This window comes from Microcebus murinus, chromosome 6 (genome assembly GCF_040939455.1).
Source record: "Microcebus murinus isolate Inina chromosome 6, M.murinus_Inina_mat1.0, whole genome shotgun sequence".
In the NCBI taxonomy this organism is placed as follows: Eukaryota; Metazoa; Chordata; class Mammalia; order Primates; family Cheirogaleidae; genus Microcebus; species Microcebus murinus.
The window spans coordinates 87,505,019-87,525,725 of record NC_134109.1 but is presented as its reverse complement, the minus strand read 5'-3'; the positions used below and the strand labels follow the sequence as shown (position 1 = coordinate 87,525,725).

General features: G+C 34.4%; 1 protein-coding gene across 1 annotated transcript in view; it reads left to right on the top strand.

Moving 5' to 3' along the window:
* Window positions 1–20,707, top strand: part of FAM227B (family with sequence similarity 227 member B) — a 193,274-nt gene that overhangs the window by 13,039 nt on the left and 159,528 nt on the right. Inside the window, exons 3-5 of the mRNA XM_076004349.1 lie at window positions 93–146; window positions 13,779–14,010; window positions 15,483–15,550. Coding sequence (XP_075860464.1) covers window positions 93–146; window positions 13,779–14,010; window positions 15,483–15,550 — 354 coding nt within the window. The remainder of the gene's footprint in view (window positions 1–92; window positions 147–13,778; window positions 14,011–15,482; window positions 15,551–20,707) is intronic.

Genomic DNA, 20,707 nt, shown 5'->3' with positions numbered 1-20,707 from the left:
ATAACATCACATTTTATTGAAGTAAATTATGTATAAGCATCGCAAACAATCTGAATTTATATCAATGAGCAATATTGATTTTATTTCATTAGAAAACACAAGAACCTCCACAGACCATTGAAGAGTTCTTAAAGTTTCAAAACTGGGTGAGTAGAGTGTCCTATTTTATGTGCCAATACGTGTTTTAAAAATATCAGTTACGGATATATGGAAGGTTAGGAACAGACTTTAAGAATGGAAATTTGAGAAGTATGTTTAAATGTGGAAAGTGTTTATAAATATTTATCTCATTTTAGTAGGCTCTATGTTGCAGTTCTCCCTTTTTGCCAGTTTCTACCATTTCTATCTTTTTTTGTAATTTTAATATTTTATGCCTTCTATTCCTATCTTTACCTTCTTGTCTTGTTATATTTCTATGTATCTTTTTATCCTCTCAATTCTCTAATGATCAGTTCCCACATTTTCTTTGTGCTACTCCCCCTTTATCACGATTCTGTTTCTATTTTAATTTTTTTATTTCAGAATATTATGGGGCATAAAAATATTTTTATGTTTTATTTTTATAACATCCCACTTTTCTTTTCTTTCTTTTCTTTTTTTTTTTTTTTTTTGAGACAGAGTCTCACTTTGTTGCCCAGGCTAGAGTGAGTGCCGTGGTGTCAGCCTAGCTCACAGCAACCTCAAACTCCTGGGTTCAAGCAATCCTCCAGCCTCGGCTTCCCGGGTAGCTGGGACTACAGGCATGTGCCACTATGCCTGGCTAATTTTTTCTATGTATATTAGTTGACCAATTAATTTCTTTCTATTTATAGTAGAGACGGGGGTCTCCCTCTTGCTCAGGCTGGTTTTGAACTCCTGACCTCAAGCAATCCGCCCGCTTCGGCCTCCCAGAGTGTAGGATTACAGGCATGAGCCACCGCACCCGGCCTCCCTTTTCTACTATTGTTGTATCACTGATGTCTCTCTTACTTATCCTATTCATTCACTCACTTAATGATTTTTATTCATTACCTACTATTTGCCAGATATTTTTCTGAATACAGGAGATGCAGGAATGAAGACAGACAAAAATTTCTACCCGAATGGAATTTGTATCACCCTATTATTAATACTTCTGCCCCATTTCTCTATACTGTCACACTTTTTAAAAATTTCTTTTCAGTTCTTCAGGTACTCATGAATTAATTCCAATTCCTTCTTTATCTGTATATTACATGTGATCTTCCTTGTTATTTACTTCTTACCCTATGTGTTTTTATTTTTTGCTTCTATGTGACTTTTATCTGGTAGTACTTTCATTCATATTCTCTTAGTTCATTAGTATAAGTTTTTGTTAATAGACCTGCTACATTTGTATCTAGACTTGAGGGGTACTCAGCTCTTTACTGGGATTTTTCTCAAGGAATCAAAGGTACTTTATGATAGAGAGAGTAATTATTTCAATCCCCTTCTCTTTCTTCAGAGATTAGCTTGTTTTATTTATGTGTTTGTTTATTCATTCATCCATTCATTAATTCATTTAAATCTCTTATATCAAAGTCAAGATAAGGGAAGAAGAGATGACTAATCATCACTTCTTTTAACATTAGTCATGCTTCTTATTTCTTAGCTTTTTTTGCATACTTCAGCACTGTGTTCTGGGCTTTGGAATGTGGGTGAAGACCTAACCATGTATTCAATAAACAAAATCTTTTTCAAACTTTAGGAGAGCCCTTTTGTCTATCTACTCTCCCTTCTCCATCTCTAGTTTTGTACTTAATGTATAATACTTTGTGTTTATACCACTGCCAAAATTAATTGCTGTAATTAAAGTAAACATAACAAATATTTAGCCAATTATTAATTCACTGCCCTTATTTTAAATAAGACAAATGTTTTCTTAGAGTTATCACTGAGGACCATAGTGATATAATATAACATTTAACTCTGCAAGGAACAGAAATTTCTAGTCAATCCTTTTGTTCTTTTGAGATTTGAATCAATTTACTGGATGCTTAAATCTTAGCACTGTTGATGTCCCCTCTGGTAACGATATCATTTTTGCCTGACAGCTAATGCTCTGGTTAGCTGCTAGTTGACTCCTGTTTACCTTCTGTAGGTCTGGCTACAAAATTTACTTTTCAGATGATATTCTATTCAAGAGGTATCTTGCTGAAGGTGTTTAAACATCACCTTTTTTATATTAATGGCTTTGGGACACCAATCAATCCATTTATTACCTTGGTAATATAGAGACGGCGGTCTCATCAGGCTTGTAGAATTTCAGGATACTTTATTCATCTTATAATATATTAATACTTTGGTATCTTGGGAATAAGGACTATGATATCTAAAGTATGACATAAAGGATACATTTTCATAAAAGTTTGTACATATTGTAAAATCTTTTCAAATTCCTTTTAGCCTCTTAGTATTCCATCATTTCCCTCTAACAACAGCAACACATGACCCATAAAGACTATTTTCAAAAGTGTCTGTCATTCCAAATTGACAATGTTTGTCTTCCGGTGTTTTATCCTGTAATCTTATCTTTTTATTGTGAGATCTTTTTAATTTTTGACACAATTTTACTGATTTCAATGCTGGAAAACTTCTCCAAGTGGTTATGGATCTTACTTAAGACATATATATATGCAAGATTTGGGAGAGGGCATTTATTTATCTACATAATACTCTTTTTTTCCAAAATGGCAAGGGGGACTAGATCACTCTGGAAAAAGTTTTCCAGTATTGAAATCTGGGTATGAAATGAGTCTCTGTTATTATTAGGAAGCTTGGCTAATAAATAAGGACACAATGGGTTTAGGATGCTTTTAAAGGAAGATAAAAGGAGGTGAAAGGGACCAAGGCATGTTTAACATTTCTGATTTGCAAATTTCAGATTTCTTTTCCTTCAGCTAAATCTCCAGTATATTTCACCTAAATTCTATTAAAGAATTTCATCCTATGCAAGTCTCCCACCACTCTAGAATGTATTTTCTTACTTACAAACTTTTAGTTATGTTAACTAAACTTCTTTGTTTTGCTATTATTTGATTATATTAAAAATAATCTTGTATTTATATTTGAAGATATTAATGTTCTGGTTTTCCTTACCTTCCCCTTCTCTTAATTTCTTTTCTTTTTCTTTTTTTTATATCTCCTTCTCTTCCTCAACAATTTAATCCTAAAACCATTTGGGGGCCCAAACAATGCAGGCTTCCACATTGGTGGTGAAGGATGCTATGGTGCCCCAGAGCAAGCTATCTGAGTTCAACCATAGTGAGGAGGATGTCTGTGTGACACCATAGATGTCAGGGTCCAAGGTAATGATGATGATATTCACACATAATGGGAAGAAGAGGAAGGTAGTCTTCACTCTGGTGTTGGAAGTCAAAGATAAAGTGTGGGTAAGGAGGGTATCCTTGCAGAATGAGCAACCTGGCATGGAGTATCAGAGCCTTAAAGGGCATGCATCTACATAGGGGCGAGGCTGGCAGCAAATATGAGAGATAGGCTACACAAAAGGATTGATTGAATAAGTAAATATATGAAAAATAATGCCAGCTAGGTTTTTCACTGTTGGAGATGGTAATTATAATATGGAAAGAGAGAAAACTAAAATGGTTAGGATTGGAATTAGAGGTATCAAAGTAAACTCATGGTTTTGAATATATACAAGTAAAAAAGAAAGAAAGAAAAAAGGACTGAGGAGGAGTGACATCACCAAGATGGCAGAGTAGCACTTCCTAGCACTCATCCCTTTGCAGAAATATCAATTTGAACAATTATTCATGCATGAAAATACCTTCACAAGAGCTAAGGAATCCAGGTAAGATATTACAGCACCTGGGTATAGCACAAAAATAATAAAAGATACATCATTGTAGAGGGTAGGAAGAACATTTTCATATAATCCACATTACCTTGTCCCCACACCAGGACAGAAGGGCATAGAGAGATATCTTTCATGTAGGTAAAAGGGAATGAAATAAGCATATGATTTTGCTATGGACTCCAGCAAAAAGACTGTTCACAGCCTGCTCCCACAGCCCCAGGCTCCAGGCCTGTACCTGTGAACCCAACCTCCAGGCCAGGCCTACCCCAGTTGCAGGACAGCTAGTACTTTAGGCTAGCACATGTGAATCCAGGCTTTAAACTAGCCCCTCTGGACTCAGGCTTCAAACCTATTCTAGTGCTAGGCTGCCTCAGGCTCTAAGCCAGTCAGTCCTAGGAGTCCTCAGGGTCTAGGTCCGATGGAATGAACCTAGGATAGTACTTCCCAGTACCAGGTCATACTCATGATCAAGGCTCCAGGACTGCTCTTGAGGCTCAGGTTCAAAGCTGACTCCCACAGATGTAGGACCCAGGGTGTCCCCCAAAGCAGACTCCAGGCCTACTCTAGCACCAGGCCAGTCCCCATGGAGTCAGACTCTAGGCTTATTCTTATGGTCCCAAGGACCAGACCAGCTACCTTGAACCTAGGTGCTAGGCGCCTACCCCAGCAAACCTTAGTTATAAGCTGGCCACAACAGAATCAGAACCAGGCTCATCTCCATGGACCCAGGCCCATTCTAAGTCCAGGCCAGCCCTCTCAGATTCAGGCTCAAAGATCACCCCAGTGTCAGATCAGCCAATGTGTACCCAGACTCCAGGCCTGTCCATACAGACTGAATTGACAGGTTTAACCCAATGGACCCCTGTGTCAGGCTGGCCCCCATTGTCTCAGAACACAGACCTACTATAGTGAACCAATACTTCAGGTCCAGCCCCATCGACCAAAGCATGAGGCTGGCTCCTGTGGACCTAAGCACCAGTCTTGCCCACCCTCTGATTCAGGTAATAGGCCAGCTTGCCTGACAAATCTAGCATCAAGTCTACCCACTGACCCCACCAAAGAGCTTGCCCAGAATTTCTAGGTGGGCTGACATGTCAAGGGTTTTCATGCTGAAACCAATCTGTAAAGACTAAAAGAAGTGCCCGTTTCTTTGTATGTGCAGACATCAGAGCAAAACCACAATGATCACACATAATCAGGGAAACATGACATCACCAAAGGAATAAAATAAAGCACCAGTTACCAATCTAAAGAAATGGAGATCTACAAAACACCTGACAAAGTCTTCAAAATAATCATCTTAAAGATGCTTAGAGAGCTACAAGAAAACACAAATAACTGAAGAATATCAGGAAAACAATAAAGGAACAAAATTAGAAGTATAAAAAGAGATAGAAACCATAAATAGAACCAAATAAAAATTTGGATCTGAAGAACATGACTAAAATGAAAAATTCCATAGCTTCAACAGCAGCCTTGATCAAGCAGAAGAAAGAATCAGTGAGCTCAAATATAGGTCATTTGAATGAAAAGGTCAGAGGAACAAAAATAAAATAGAATGAGAAACAGCAAAGAAAGCCTACAAGACCTATGGAACACTGTGAAGTGAACCAATATTTATATGCATTATGAGAGTTCCAGGAAAAGAGAAAGGAGTAGGAAGCTTATTTAAAGAAAGAATGACAGAAAATTTCCCAAACCAGGAGAAGGAAATAAACATTAGGATCCATGAAGCCCAAAGAACCCCAAATAGAGCATATACAAAGAGTTGTTCACCAAGACACATTATAATGAAAGTCTCAAAAGTCAAAGTCAAGAGAGAATTTTGAAAGCAGGAAAAAAAAAAGTTATACATTACATACCAGGGAAGTCTGATAAGATTTAACCATATTTCTCAGCAGAAACTTTGGAAGCTAGGGGACAGTAGGATGATATATTAAAAATGCTAAAAGAAAAAAATCTTCCCCCCAAGAATTTGATACTTGACAAGGCTGGAATGAAGTAGAGATATATCTGACTTTCCCACACAAACAAGGCTGGAATGAAGTAGAGATATATCTGACTTTCCCACACAAACAAAAGCTTGGGAGTTCATCACCACTAGACAAGACTTTCATGAAATGCTGGAAGGAGGTCTTCAAGTTGAAAAGAAGGACACTAACAATGCAAACACATATGAAAATATAAAACTCACTATAAAGGTGGGAATAGAGTAAAATTCAGAATACACTAATAATGTATTGGTGGTACATAAATTACTTTTAACTCTAGGATAAGAGTTAAAAGACAAAAGTATTAAAATAACTATAGTTATAATAATTTGTTAATGGATACATGATATATAAAAGATGCAAATGTTACCTCAATGCATGAAATATGGAGAGCAGAAGTTAGAGTTTTTGTATGTAGTCCATATTAAGTTGTTATCATCTCAAAATAAAATATAATAACTCTAAGATCTTTTATATAAGCCTCATGTAACCACAAAACAATCTAGTATAGATAAAAGAGATATAGTATAGATAAAAGAGATATAGTATAGTATAGTATAGATAAAAGAGATCTAGTATAGATCTAGTATAGATAAAAGAGATAGTATATCTATCTAGTATAGATAAAAGAGAAAGAGAAAGAGAAAGAGAAAGGAATCAAAGCATACCACTAAAAAATCATCAAATCAGAAAGAAAGCAAGAGAAGAAGAATGGAACCAGGAAACTACAAAATCATTAGAAAACAGTTAACAAAATGGCAGTTGTAAATCCTTACATAGCAATAATTACTTTAAGTATGAGTTGGATTAAATTCTCCAATCAACAAATATAAATGGCTGGATAGATTTTAAAAAGACCCAATTATATTCTGCCTACAAAAGACATAGTTTAACGTTAACGACATACATAGGCTGATAGTGAAGAAATGGGAAAAGATATTCCATGGAGATGATAACAAAAAGAGCAAGAGTGGCTATATTTATATCATACAAAATAGACTTTAAATCAAAAACTTTAAAAAGAGAGAAAGAGTGTGATTATATAATGATAAAGGGAGGACATAACAGTTGTAAATATGTGTGCACCAAACATGGACACCTAAATATATAAAGCAAATACTAACAGAATTGAAGGAAGAAATCAACAAAAATAAAATAATAATAGAAGAGCTCCATACTCCACTTTCAACAAAGGATAGATCATGCATACATAAAATCAACAGGGAACAGAGGACTTGAGCAGCACTATAGACCAAATGGACCTAATAGACATATGCAGAACATTTCATTCTAGCTGCAGAATACACAGTCTTTTCAAGTGCACACAGAACATTCTCCATAATAGATCCTATGTTGGGCCACAAAAGAAGTCTTAACATATCTAAGAAGATTAAAATCATATCAAGCATATTTTTAAATAAAAATGTTACAAAACTAGAAATCAGTTCTGGGAGGAAAACTGGAAAATTCACAAATACGTGGAAACTAAACAACATGCTTCTGAACAACCAAAGGTCAGAGAAGAAATGAAAGGGAAATCAAATATCCTGAAATAAATGAGAATTGAAATAAAATGCCAAAAACTTATGGCCTGCAACAAAAGCAGTTCTAAGAGGGAAGTGTACAGCAATAAATGCCTACATTAAGAAAAAAAAAAGACTTCAAATATTCAACCTAACTTTATGCCTCCAGGAACTAGAACATGAAGAACTAACCAAGCCCAAAGTGAGTATAAGGAAGGAAATAATAAGAAGAATCGGAGCAGAAATAAATGAAAGAGAGACTAGAAAAACAATAGAAATTATCGGTGAAACTAAGAGCTACTTTTCAAAAACGGCAAACAAAACTGGTAAACTTTTAGCTAAAATAATAAAAAATGGTGAAGATTCAAATAAATCAGAAATGAAAGAAGAGATATTATAGTCAATACTACAGAAATACAAAGGATTATGAAACTACTATGAAAAATTATATACCAACAAATTGGATAAGTTAGAAGAAATGGATAAATTTCTAGAAATATAGAACCTGCCATGACTAAATCATGAAGAAATGTAAAATCTGAACAAACCAAAAACAAGTAAGGGGATTGAATCAGTAATTGAAAACCTCCCAACAAACAAAAGCCCAAGACCCATTCCCTTCACTGTTGGAGTCCACCAAACATTTAAAGAGGAATTAATGCCAATCTTTCTCAACTCTTCTAAAAAATTAAAGAAGAGGAAACATTTACAAACTCCTTTTATATGGCCAGCATTATCCTGAGAGACGAACTACCAAGGTATTAGAAGCCTGGCAGAAAGGGTAGGTGGAGATGTTTGCTTTTCCTCCCCTCACACCAGTGGTGGTCTGCCAGCTCCCAATCTGTCAGAGAGCCCTTCTGCCTTGATGAATCCAGGTGCTATTGCCATTGGTGAACTGAGAGATTCTTGGGAATAGAGCATTGGGCTACAGACCCATGTAGGATTGCTTTCCCTCACCATGGATCTGAGCTGAGACTGTGGGCTTCATAATGCCTATACACATGCTGAGTGCTTCTATCAAGCTGGGTAAATCACAGTTCCTGTCTCCCTCTTGCTGGATCCCACAAGAACATCCCTTAGCACCCATTTGGACTGTGACAACCATAAAGGAATGAGGAGACAGGAAAGTAGCAGTGTTCCTGATGTTCTAACCTGGTAGGCAGTGTGCTCCAGTCCCCTTGGAGCAGCCTGCCTGAATGCTTTTTAGGACAGAGGAAGGGGGAATGCACATTCTTCTGCACCAGAGAGGTCTTGTGTCATGATCCAAAGTTGTCTGTACCCTCCCAGTGCAGATGCTCCCCACCATTTGGGGTGGTCTCCTTCTCCTCCCCTCTTCCACACACTGCCACAGAGGCAGCTGTGCCTGAAATCCTGTTTCTACTCAGGAATGGTGAGTGTTCTGCAGGACACCAGTAAGCCAGGGTACCTGGGAGCAGCTGCTCCACCTCTGACAGATTTTCTTTTACTTCTAGGCTTCCATGGAGCTTGAAGATCACTCCTTTCCCACAAAAAAGAAGTTGTGGGTGCTTTCTTATGTCTCAGGGACAAAAGCTATTGCCTCCACTGAGGAAGAGAAGGGCTATCCCTGAACTGCAAGCTGCCTATCTCTTTTTGGACTTGCCTCCACCATCCCTGGAGGAAAGTCCATGACACAACCATACCTCCATTGCTGAAGCACTTCAGCCATGGTGCATAACCAATCTAGTAACCTACATACAGTGGTTGAGCTGCCTCCACCACCTGTGTTGCAGCTGGACCAGGTTGGGAACTGGGAATCTGGGCACTTTTTTGCCTCCAAAGGACAGAGACTGCTGCCATTGCCAAGAGATGGGGAGATATAAGTGAATTGTGTGTCCCACAGCTGCCCAACTCTGCTGATCTTATCAAGAGGGGCCTGACCTTCCTGTCTCAGACTCACAGTCTCCTGCTTGAGCATTCTTCTGGAGCAGGAGAGCACCCCACCTCTCACTATCACAGCCAGTACCTAGACCCAGGGAGGATTAAGAGCAAGTTTGCCAGCTTGGTCGTGGTCTGGTCTGCCCAGGACTAAAGCATCCCATTTAGGTAGGATGGTAAAGCTACACAGATACATGAAAATGAAAAACCCGTTGCTGAATATCCTTGGGTCAATGACAAAATCAAATTGGAAATTAAAAATGTTTTTAATTGAATGGCAAAAGCAACACAAGCTACTAAAATCTCTGCAATAAATAAAAAGCAATGCTAAGAGAGAAGTTCATTAAATGCCTACATCAAAAGGGCAGAATGAACAAAAAGTAATAACCAAATGGCACACCTCAAGGAACTAGAAAAACAAGAACAAAACAAACCCAAAGCTAGCAATTACAATTGATACCACAGAAATATAAAATACCATTAAAGACTATATGAAAACCTCTATGCACGCAAACTAGAAAAGTTAGAAGAAATGGATAAATATTTGGAAACACACAACCTCCCAAATTTGAATAAGGAATAAATAGAAATCCTGAACAGACCAACAATAAGCAGCAAGAGTGAAAGAGTAATAAGAAACATTCCAACAAAAACAAAGCCCAGGACTAGATGGTTTCACAGCTGAATTCTACCAGACTTACAAAGAATAACTGGCACCAATCTTATTGAAACCTTTCCATAACATCGAGGAGAGAATCCTCCCTTATTCATTCTATGAAGCCTGTATCACCCTGATACCAAAACCAGGAGAGGACACAATAAAAAAAGAAAACTACCGGCCAATATCCATCTTGAACATAGATGCAAAATACTAGCTAAATAAATCAAATAGCACATCAAAAATATAATTCACCATGATCAGTGGGTTTTATCCCAGGAATGCAAGAATGGTTCAACATATGCAAATCAATAAATGTTATTCACCACATAAACAGAAATAAAAACCATGTTATCTTCTCAATAAATGCAAAAAAGAGCATTTGATAAAATACATGCTGCCTCCATCAAACCCTCAACAAAGTAGACGTAGAAGGAACATACCTCAAAATAATAAAATCCATATATGACAAACCCACAGCCAACATCATACTGAATGGAGAAAAGTTTAAAGCATTCTTCTGAAGAAGCGGAAAAAGACAAGGGTGCCCACTGTCACCACGTCTTTTCAACATAGTATTGGAAGTCCTAGCTAGAGCAATCAGGCAAGAGAAAGAAATAAACGGCATCCAAATCAGAATAAAGGAGGTAAAACTATTCCTATTTGTTGATGATATGGTCTTATATCTGGAAAACCCTAAAAACACTTCCAAAAGACTCCTAGAATTGATAAATTCAATAAAGTTTAAGGTTATAAAATTAATGTATACAAATCAGTATCACTTCTATACATTAAGAGCAGTGAAGCTGAGAGTCAAATCAAGAACTCAGTAGCATTTACGATAACTGCAAAGAAAATAAAATGTCTAGGAATAAATTTAACTGACATAAAAGATCTCTAAACGGAGAGCTACAAAACACTGATGAAAGAAATCATAGATATCACAAGCAATATAAAAGTGTCCCATGCTTATGGATTAGAATACTGAATATTATTAAAATGTCCATACTGTTCACAGTGATTTATAGATTCATTGAAATTTCCATCAAAATACCAAGGTCATTTTTCACAGAATGAGAAAAAATGATCTTAAACTTATTATAGAACCCAAAATAGCCCAAATAGCCAAAGCAATCCTAAGCAAAAGGAACAAATAAAGGCATAATAACACTATTAGGCTTCAAATTATACTACACGGCTCTGGTAACCAAAACAGCATAGTACTGTTATAAAGGTAAACACACAGAGCAAAGGAACAGAATAGAGAATCCGGAAGTAAAGACATATATCTACAAACAATGGATTTTTAACAAAGCAGACAAAAACATATACTGGAGAAGGAATGTCCTATTCAATACACAGTGCTGGGAAAACTGGATAGCCACATGCAGGAGAATGAAACTGGATCTCTATCTCTTACCATATGCAAAAATTAACTCAACATGAATAAAAGACTTAAACATAAGACCTGAAACCACAATAATTATAGAATAAAACAGGAAAAACCTCTAGACATTAGCCTAAGCAAATAATTTATGACTAAGTCCCCAAATATAAATACAGCAACAACAAAACTAAATAAATGGTGCTTAATTAAATTAAAAGGCTTCGCCACAGGAAAGGAAGTAATCAACAGAATGACAGAAAGCCTACAGAATGGGAGAACATATTCACAAACTATATCTGACAAAGAAATAATATCCGAATCTGCAAAGAACTTAAACAAATCAGTAAGAAAAAAATAAAATAATCCATCAACAGTGGGCAAAAGACATGAACAGATTTTTTTCAGAAGAAAATGTACAAATGCCCAACAAACATATTGAAAAATGCCCAACATCTCTAATTGTCATGGGAATGTAAATTAAAACCACAATAAGATACCATGTTATCCCTGTCAGAATGGCCATTATGATAAGTAAGTCAAAAAGCAATGGATGTTTGCATGGAAATGGTGAAAATTGAATGCTTATACACTGTTGGTGGGAATATAAATTAGTACAACCTCTATGGAAAATATTATGGAGATTTCCCAAAGAACTAAAAGGAGACCAATCATTCAATTCAGCAGTCCGAATCCTCACTATCTATCCAAAGGAAAGGAAGTCATGACATTAAAAAGACACCTTCACTTGTATGTTCATCACATCACAATTACAATTGTGAAGATAAAGGATCAGCTTAAGTGCCTATTAACTAATGAGTGGAGATAGAAAATGTGGTGTTTGTGTGTGTGTGTATGTGTGTGCATAAACCATGCAATACTACTGAACCATAAAAAGAAATGGAATAACGTCTTTTGCGGCAACTCAGCTGGAGGTGGAGACCATTATTCTAAGTGAAGTATCTCAGGAATAGAAAAACAAATATTAATACCATATGTTCTCACTTATAACTGGGAGCTAAACTATGAGTGTATGTAGACATAAAGTGGTATAATGGACATTGGAAATTAAGAAAAGAGGGGGACAGCAGGGGATGAGGGATTAAAAATCACCTATTGTGTACAATGTACACTATTCTGGTGATGGACACACTAAGACCCCTGACTTCATCACTATACAATTCATCCATATAACAAGAAACACTTGTACCCCCTAAATCTATTGAAAAATTAATAATTTTTAAAAAAGAGAGACAGTTACTGGATGATCTCACTTATAGGTGGAATCTATGAAAATGGAACTCATAGCCTTCCATTCTTATAAGTGAGAACATGTGGTATTAATATTTGTTTTTCTATTCCTGAGATACTTCACTTAGGATAATGGTCTCCACCTCCAGCTGAGTTGCCGCAAAAGACGTTATTCTATTCCTTTTTATGGTTCAGTAGTACTGCATGGTTTATACACACACATACAAACACCACATTTTCTATCTCCACTCATTAGTTAATAGGCACTTAAGCTGATCCTTTATCTTCACAATTGTAATTGTGATGTGATGAACATACGAGTGAAGGTGTCTTTTTAATGTCATGACTTCCTTTCCTTTGGATAGATCCTCAGTACTGGGATTGCTGAATTGAATGATTGGTCTCCTTTTAGTTCTTTGGGAAATCTGATAGGCTAGCTGGTAGGGGATTATTGGGGAAGGGAGAGAAATGGGTTAAAAAGTCCAAAGTTTGTTAGACATGATGAATAAATTCTGGAGAGTTATTGGTCAGCCTGGTGATTATAGTTAATAATGTGTTGTATACTTGAAAATTGCCAAGAGAGTATATCTTACATGTTCTCACCACAAAACAAAACCTATGTCAGGTAATGGATATCTTAATTAGTTTTATTTTGGCAATCATTTCACAATGTATACACTTATCAAACCATATTTTATACCATAAATACACATAATTTTTATTTTTCAATTATACCATAGTTAAGCTAGAAAAAATTAAACATAAATAAAAACTCTGCCTTCTAATCCTCCTATCCTCCCCCAGAATACTAAAGAACTGTTGTAGACTGAAAGGGACCAAAGAGCCATGAGGGCTAAACATAATATTTAATTCTGAATTATATTCTTTTGCTATAAAGGGCATTATTGCTTCAATTGAAACTTGACTAGAGTCTGGGGATTAGATAGAAACAATGTATCAATGCCAGTTTCCTGACTCCAGTGATTACATTGTGATTATTTAGAAGAATGTTCTTGTTTTTCATAAATGTACACTGAAGTTTTAAAAGATGATGGACTATCACATGAGCATCTTATTCTCAAATGATTTAGAAAAGCAGTTTTTGTAAGGTTTATGATTATTTCAAATTTTTTAAATGTTAAAGAAAGATAGTGCTATGGAATATAATCTCAAATTTTAGCTCATTGGTTTTGAACTCTATCATTTACATTCATTAAAAATGGCTTAAGTTGTATTGTCTCTTCCACATATTTTGCAGGATCATTGGCCAAGGGATGTATGTATTACAGATGATGATAAGTGGTCACATAATCTGAACAAAATAAAAGAAGATAGTTCATTTATTATAATTTATACACATCTATGGGAAAATGTCCCTCGAACATTTGAATCAATCGTCAACATGGAATCAAGATTAGATGAATGTGCATCTCTTTTAAAAATCCATGCTTCTAAAATATTTGAGTGGACAAGCATGGTTTCCAAACCAGGTAAACCTTATTTTTCATATGAGTAAAGTCATGATCAGTTTTGTGTGTGTCTATGTGCATGTGCATTTTTCATAAAGAATGAAATCCTAAGGTATAAAATGTTTTAAAATAAAATTATTTTAAAAACCTCTTCATTTCAAAATGGTTCAATACAGATTTTTAGTTGAACATAAACATGTTTTAGAGAAATTGTTACTAGGACAAAACATAAAACAGTTGTCAAACTGTTCAACTCACTTAAACTGGAGTGGAGGTAGTAGAATATCAGGGAAACAGGAAAACAAGATTGCATCAACTGATATTGTTACTAGAAACAAGCAAATCAGCAAGGGTCAGAATAGGAGAATACAAATACCTCAAACCTAAATAAAATGGGTGAGAGTTGATCTATGTGGGCTACGTTAGCTTGTAGGAGTATTTAATATGCAGTATGGAATAACTGAATGAAAAGCATATCTGCAAGAGAGAATAATATTTACTTCTTTTCAGTATTTTTATAACTTTTTTCTTATCCGATATTGATTAACATTTCCAGAATAGTTTTAAATACTAACCATTATTCTTGTTCTATTCTTGATTTAATGGATAAACATCATACGTAAGTGTTGAAAAAGATGGTATTGGTCGTACTTATAAAGTATTTTTATATATTAAAAAAATTTGATTAGTTATGTTATTTAGATATTTAAAATCCTTTTTTGGATTTATATTTGTCTAATTCTGAGAATGTGTTTAAATATACTACTTAATACAATGCTATTAAATTTACTATTTTAAATTTTCTTGTTGATATTTAAAATTTTTTAAATTTTATGTATTTTTTGAATTTATGTAAGCTATATATATAGCTTGTGTATGTATAGATATGTACACAGAGGTGTACATATATATACACAGACATGCACATGAATTGTTTTCATAAAGAAATAAAACATTTACAAGTATACAGAGCAATGAATGCACATATGCCTTCATACCTTCCCCCTGCTTAAAAACATAATTTTATATATATTCATTGTCCTCAATATGTAAATACTAGAACTTGGATCGAAATATAGGTTATCTGACTTCAGAGCTCCCCATAATCTTTCAATGGGCCATACTCCACAGTACCGTACTTTATTGAATTTAAGGTAACCATAAAATAACCAAATGTAAATGGCTGAGCTATTTGAAAAATATAGACTTGTTCATTAGGGAGGGATTGAGGTAAATCCTTAGATTTAGAAGTAGGTGCCATAGACATGTTAGTTGGAACATGAGAGTTTAGAAAAAAAACAGGAAGCAGAAGATATATTGTATAATAATAGTTCCAGTTATTCATTGAATTAAGAGTATGTATTTAGCATATAGTCATTAAAATAGCTAGTTGATCTCACAGAATAGTTACCAATATAATTTCTTTAAGGTATTTACAATTTTCTTTATTTTTAGAGGATATGTATAAGTAGTAAATTCTTATTTTTTTAAAGGTTCCTACGGAAAATTGGAAAAATACAGTACATTTCTAAAGAAGGAGCATACAAAAAAAAAGATAATGGTATAGTATATATGTTTTGTTTGTTTTGTTGAGACAAGGTCTTACTCTGTTGCCTAGGCAGGAGTGCAGGCATCATCATAGCTATTGTAGCCTCCAACTCCTGGGCTCAAGCTATCCTTCTACTTCCACCTACCCAATTGCTGGGATTCCAGGCATGAGCCACCATGCCCAGCTGGTATTTATGTTTTTGTCATCCTTAAAAAATTATGTTTTCACAGAAAATATAAATACAACAAATATGTACTGATAACATTTTTTTAAATCTTTTAGGTTTTTGTCATCTATCATCTATCTGTTTTTAAAATAGCTGGACTCATCTTTTCATGCTCTATATTATAGTGCTATGTCTTCACATCACTATGTTATTTGAAGACTTAATGTATACATATTCTATCCTTTGGTTATTTAATAATTTATATTAAGTTCATTAAATATGAAATGTTTGATTTCAAATCAAAGGTGTAGCTTATTATATCTCAAACATGAAGCAGTACAATTAATCAAAGTATGCACTTAAACTATTGACAAAATTTTGCCATCTTAAAGGTAGCTTGTTTATGCCAGCAGTGAAGAAGCATGGAGAGCAAGTGCTGATGAAATCACCAAATGCGTTTTCCACAGCTCGTTGAGGATAGAATATTTTTCCTTGGAAGAAGTGGTAGTCAGTTGGTGCAAGGTCTGGTGAATATGGTGGATGACAGAGTTTCCAAGTCCAGCCTCTGTAGTTTGAGCAGCGTTGTTTGTGCGACATGTGGTTGAGCATTGTCTTGCAAGAGGATTGGCCTGTCTCTACAGACCAATCTTGGCTGCTTAATCACAAGCATCTTTATCATTTCATCCAACTGGGTGCAGTACACATCCACTGTCATCAGTTGACCAGGTTTCTTGAAGCTGTAGCAGATAATATCAGCGCTGGACCACCAGAAACCTTTACCTTTTTTTTTTTTTAATGAATATTTGGTTTTGGACTGTGTTTCAGCACTTCATCTTTATCCAACCATTGTGCTCAATGCTTGTGAGTGTCAAAAAAGAAGCCATTTTTCATCATATGTAACAATACAGTGTAGAAATGGTTCACCTTTATGTCATGACAGCAAAGAAAAGGCAAGCTTCAAGATGGTTTCTCTTCTGATGTTCATATTAATTCATGTGGAACCCATATATCCATCTTCTTTACCTTTCTTATTTGTTTCAAATGGTCCAAAATTGTTGGACTAGTAGCGTCAAACCTTGCTGCTAATTCATTCTTAGCTTGAGATGGATTTGCTTCCACTACAGCTTTCAGCTCATCATTATCCACCTTGGTGTCAGGTCTACCCGAGTGGCTCATTTTCAAGATTAAAATCACCATAATGGAACTTCTCAAACCATTGATGTTCTGTGCATTCATTAGACACATCTTTTCCAAACACTTCATTGATATTTTGAGCTGTCTGCACTACATTTGTTCCAGGATGGAACTCTTATTCTAAAATAACATGAAATTTTTACTCGTCCATGATTTTACAAAAATTGCTCTAAAAAAACTGACAGATAATCACAAGCAAAAACATGCATTTGCAAGACTGAGGATGTACCTTCACAATAAAAATAAAATAAGGAGTGTCAAAGTGAAATGTCAGAGATGTCAACTGTCCAACTTAATATGTTAGGAAATCAGACATTTCATATTTAATAACCTAATAACATCTCATATGTACCAGTACAGATACTGTTATAGTCTTCTTCCTTCAGAAAAAAGTTAACAAGTCTTTTTGATAACTAATAATTGTTTTGTCAATTTTTTAGAAATCTCTTTGAGATTCTGATTAAAATTGTAATAAGCTTTTGAATTACTTTTTAATACTTAGTCCTTTAAAAATACATTCTAAAATTATATAATGATAAAACTTTATAGTTTTATCTTTATAGATTTAATGTTTTATCTTTATAGATTTTAAATGTCACCACTAGTTCAGTCACCTCATTTCATGTTATTTTTTAAATTTCAAAATAACTTTTGTTCTTTCTCATGACTAAGATAGTCATTTTAGAAAATTTTAAAAGTAGGTAAATAGTATAAAGGGATTAATGTTGTAATTCTATCATTTATAGATAAATCATGTATATCTCACTTTTTAGTTGTCACTTTCACTTTTCTTTTTTTAAGAAAAATCATATGAAATTATATTTTTCTAGTTTATTAAATGTATTATGAAATTTCCATCAATAAATATTATACATCTTTCAAAATATATGTTTCATATATAAACTAATGTAATAGCCCTTTTCTTGGACACTTGTTAGTTTTCATTATTCACTATTTTATACAAAGTTGCTGTGAATATATTTGGATATAAAATTGTGCTTATCCATGATTATTTTCTTAAGATAAATATCCAGAATTGGAACCACTTGGGAAAGGAAATGTGACACTGTGTTTTGATATGTATTGCCAAATTGTTTTCTAGAAAGCTGGCATATTTGTAACAATAGTTTGTGATCAATCGCTTATCCATTCCCTTGCCAATGTTAAACATTGTTATATTTTTAAAATTTTACAAACTTTATAGGCAAAATTTTTATAAATTGCATATCTTCCATTAATGAAGTTGGTTGTTTTGGGTTTTGTTACCTTTGTGTTTCTATTGTGAATTGATTGTTTATGAACTTTGGCCAGTTTTTGACCTTTTGTTTTTTATTTTTAAGAGCAATTTATGCTTTAAAAAATAAAATCTGTACCCCCATAATATGCCGAAATAAAAAAACAAACAAACAGGCCGGGCGCTGTGGCTCACGCCTGTAATCCTAGCTCTTGGGAGGCCGAGGCGGGCGGATTGCTCAAGGTCAGGAGTTCAAAACCAGCCTGAGCGAGACCCCGTCTCTACTATAAATAGAAACAAATTAATTGGCCAACTGATATATATATATAAAATTAGCCGGGCATGGTGGCACATGCCTGTAGTCCCAGCTACCCGGGAGGCTGAGGCAGAAGGATCTCTCGAGCCCAGGAGTTTGAGGTTGCTGTGAGCTAGGCTGACGCCATGGCACTCACTCTAGCCCGGGCAACAAAGCGAGACTCTGTCTCAAAAAAAAAAAAAAAAAAAAAAAAAAACATTTTTAAAAAAACAAACAAACAAAAAACAAAAAAAAAATTCTTATGGCTTTTAAAAATTCAGTTCTTTAATCCGTCTGGTGTTTATTTCTGTGTAAGAGAATAAACTGCAAGAAGGGCCTTATTTTAGGATTGTCAGGAAATTTGTGTGGTTTTCCTCATGTAAGTCCTATATATTCTCTGTTAAATTTGTTCCTAGGTATCTTAAATTTTCTTTACTAAAGTCAATGAGATTTTTTTCCAATATGTTATTAAATGGGTTATTGTTGGTATAGGAAATTGTTATTGGTATATGGATATTATTCCAGAATGTTAGGGGTTTCTAATCTTCCCCCCTGACTTTAATGGAACAGATGTTAGTGTAATACTTTGTTATTAAGTATAATTTTAAATATTTGTATAGCTATATTTTTTCAGGTTAGTTTATTAAAAATTCATAAGTGTATATGGATGGATGGGGATATGGATATAGACATTGATTAGATATAGATATCACTATACTCAAAAACCTGAGGAAATCTCCATGGTTCAAAATGGAGAGGAATGAGTTCACTGTGGTGGTAGCAGAAGCTACTTTCACCTTTTAATCTGTGAATGTGGCAGATTACATTACAGTTTTTCAGAGTTGAGCCATCCTCATATTCTTAGGATATACTTTTCAAATGCCCTACTGGATTTTATTTGCTTTGTTTTATTTAGATTATTGCATCTGTGTTTGATAAAATATGATTATATTTTCCTCTGTTATCTGTGCTTGGTTTGGGTATCAAAATTATACTAACCTAAGAAAAGTGAGGTACTTGGCTTTGTCTCTCTTTCTAGTCTAAAATAGTCTGTAGAATATAGAGCTATCATTTGTTCTTTGGATGTCTGGCAAAAGTTGCTTGTGAACTTTTAGTGATTTATTTATTGTTTGTATTTTGCAGAAGGAAATGGTTAGGTTGGTAGAAAAGCTATATGGAAATTAAGTGTATAAATATCAACCTTGGTAGATTGTCAAAACCTAATATTAAGTGAAAAAAGCAAGTTACCAAATAATTTGTACAATAAATATTATTTGTTTAAATTTTAAAACACAAAGTTTATTTTTCATGTGTGTATATATATATATATATGTGTGTATGTAGGAGTACTTTTCATGGAATTAAAAGGATACAAACCATTAAAATTATAGTGACTATCTCAAAGAAGGGACACAGAATAGAACTAGAGATCATTGTGAAAGATGATCGAAACTTTTATTTTATTATGTATAAACTACATGTTTTAATTTTAAAATATAATCTTGAAGTAAATGCTAAAATGTCAATAATCTATTGTAGGTTGGGAGAACATGGGAGCACTGGTGAATAATTTAAAAGTTTTAATAACTATTCTTATTAAATATAAAGGTTTTTTGGATTTATCTATCAGAATTGTAACATGTAATATTTATATTTTTATGATAACTTTTCCAGGCTGATGATTAAGAACTATGTTTTTGTTACTGTTACACTGCATCTAAAAGACTTTGAGTGTTTCTTTTCTTTCTGTAGAATAAAGCCAGGACTTTGAGATTAATATGAACATTTTTCTAAGTTTGACTCTATCATTTTTACTGGTAATTGTACATATTTTGGGGATACACATGATATTATGATACATACATACAATGTGTAATGATCAAATTAGGATATTTAGGGTATCCATCACCTCAAACATTTATCATATCTTTGTTTTGGAAACATTTCAAATATTCTCTTCTAGCTGTTTTGAAATACACAATAAATTGTTGTTAGCCATAGTCATCCTACTATATATTCAAACACTAGAACTTATTCTTTCTATCTAACTGTAGGTTTGTACCCAATAACCCTCTCATACCCTCTCATACCCTCCCTATCCTCTGATAACCATAATTCTACTCTCTACCTCTATTTGATCATTTTTTAACTCCTACATAATGAGTGAGAACATATGATATTTATCTGTCTGTGCCTGGCTTATTTCCCTTAATATGATGACCTCTAGGTTCATCTGTGTTGCTGCAAATGACAGGATTTTGTTCTTTTTTACAATTTAGT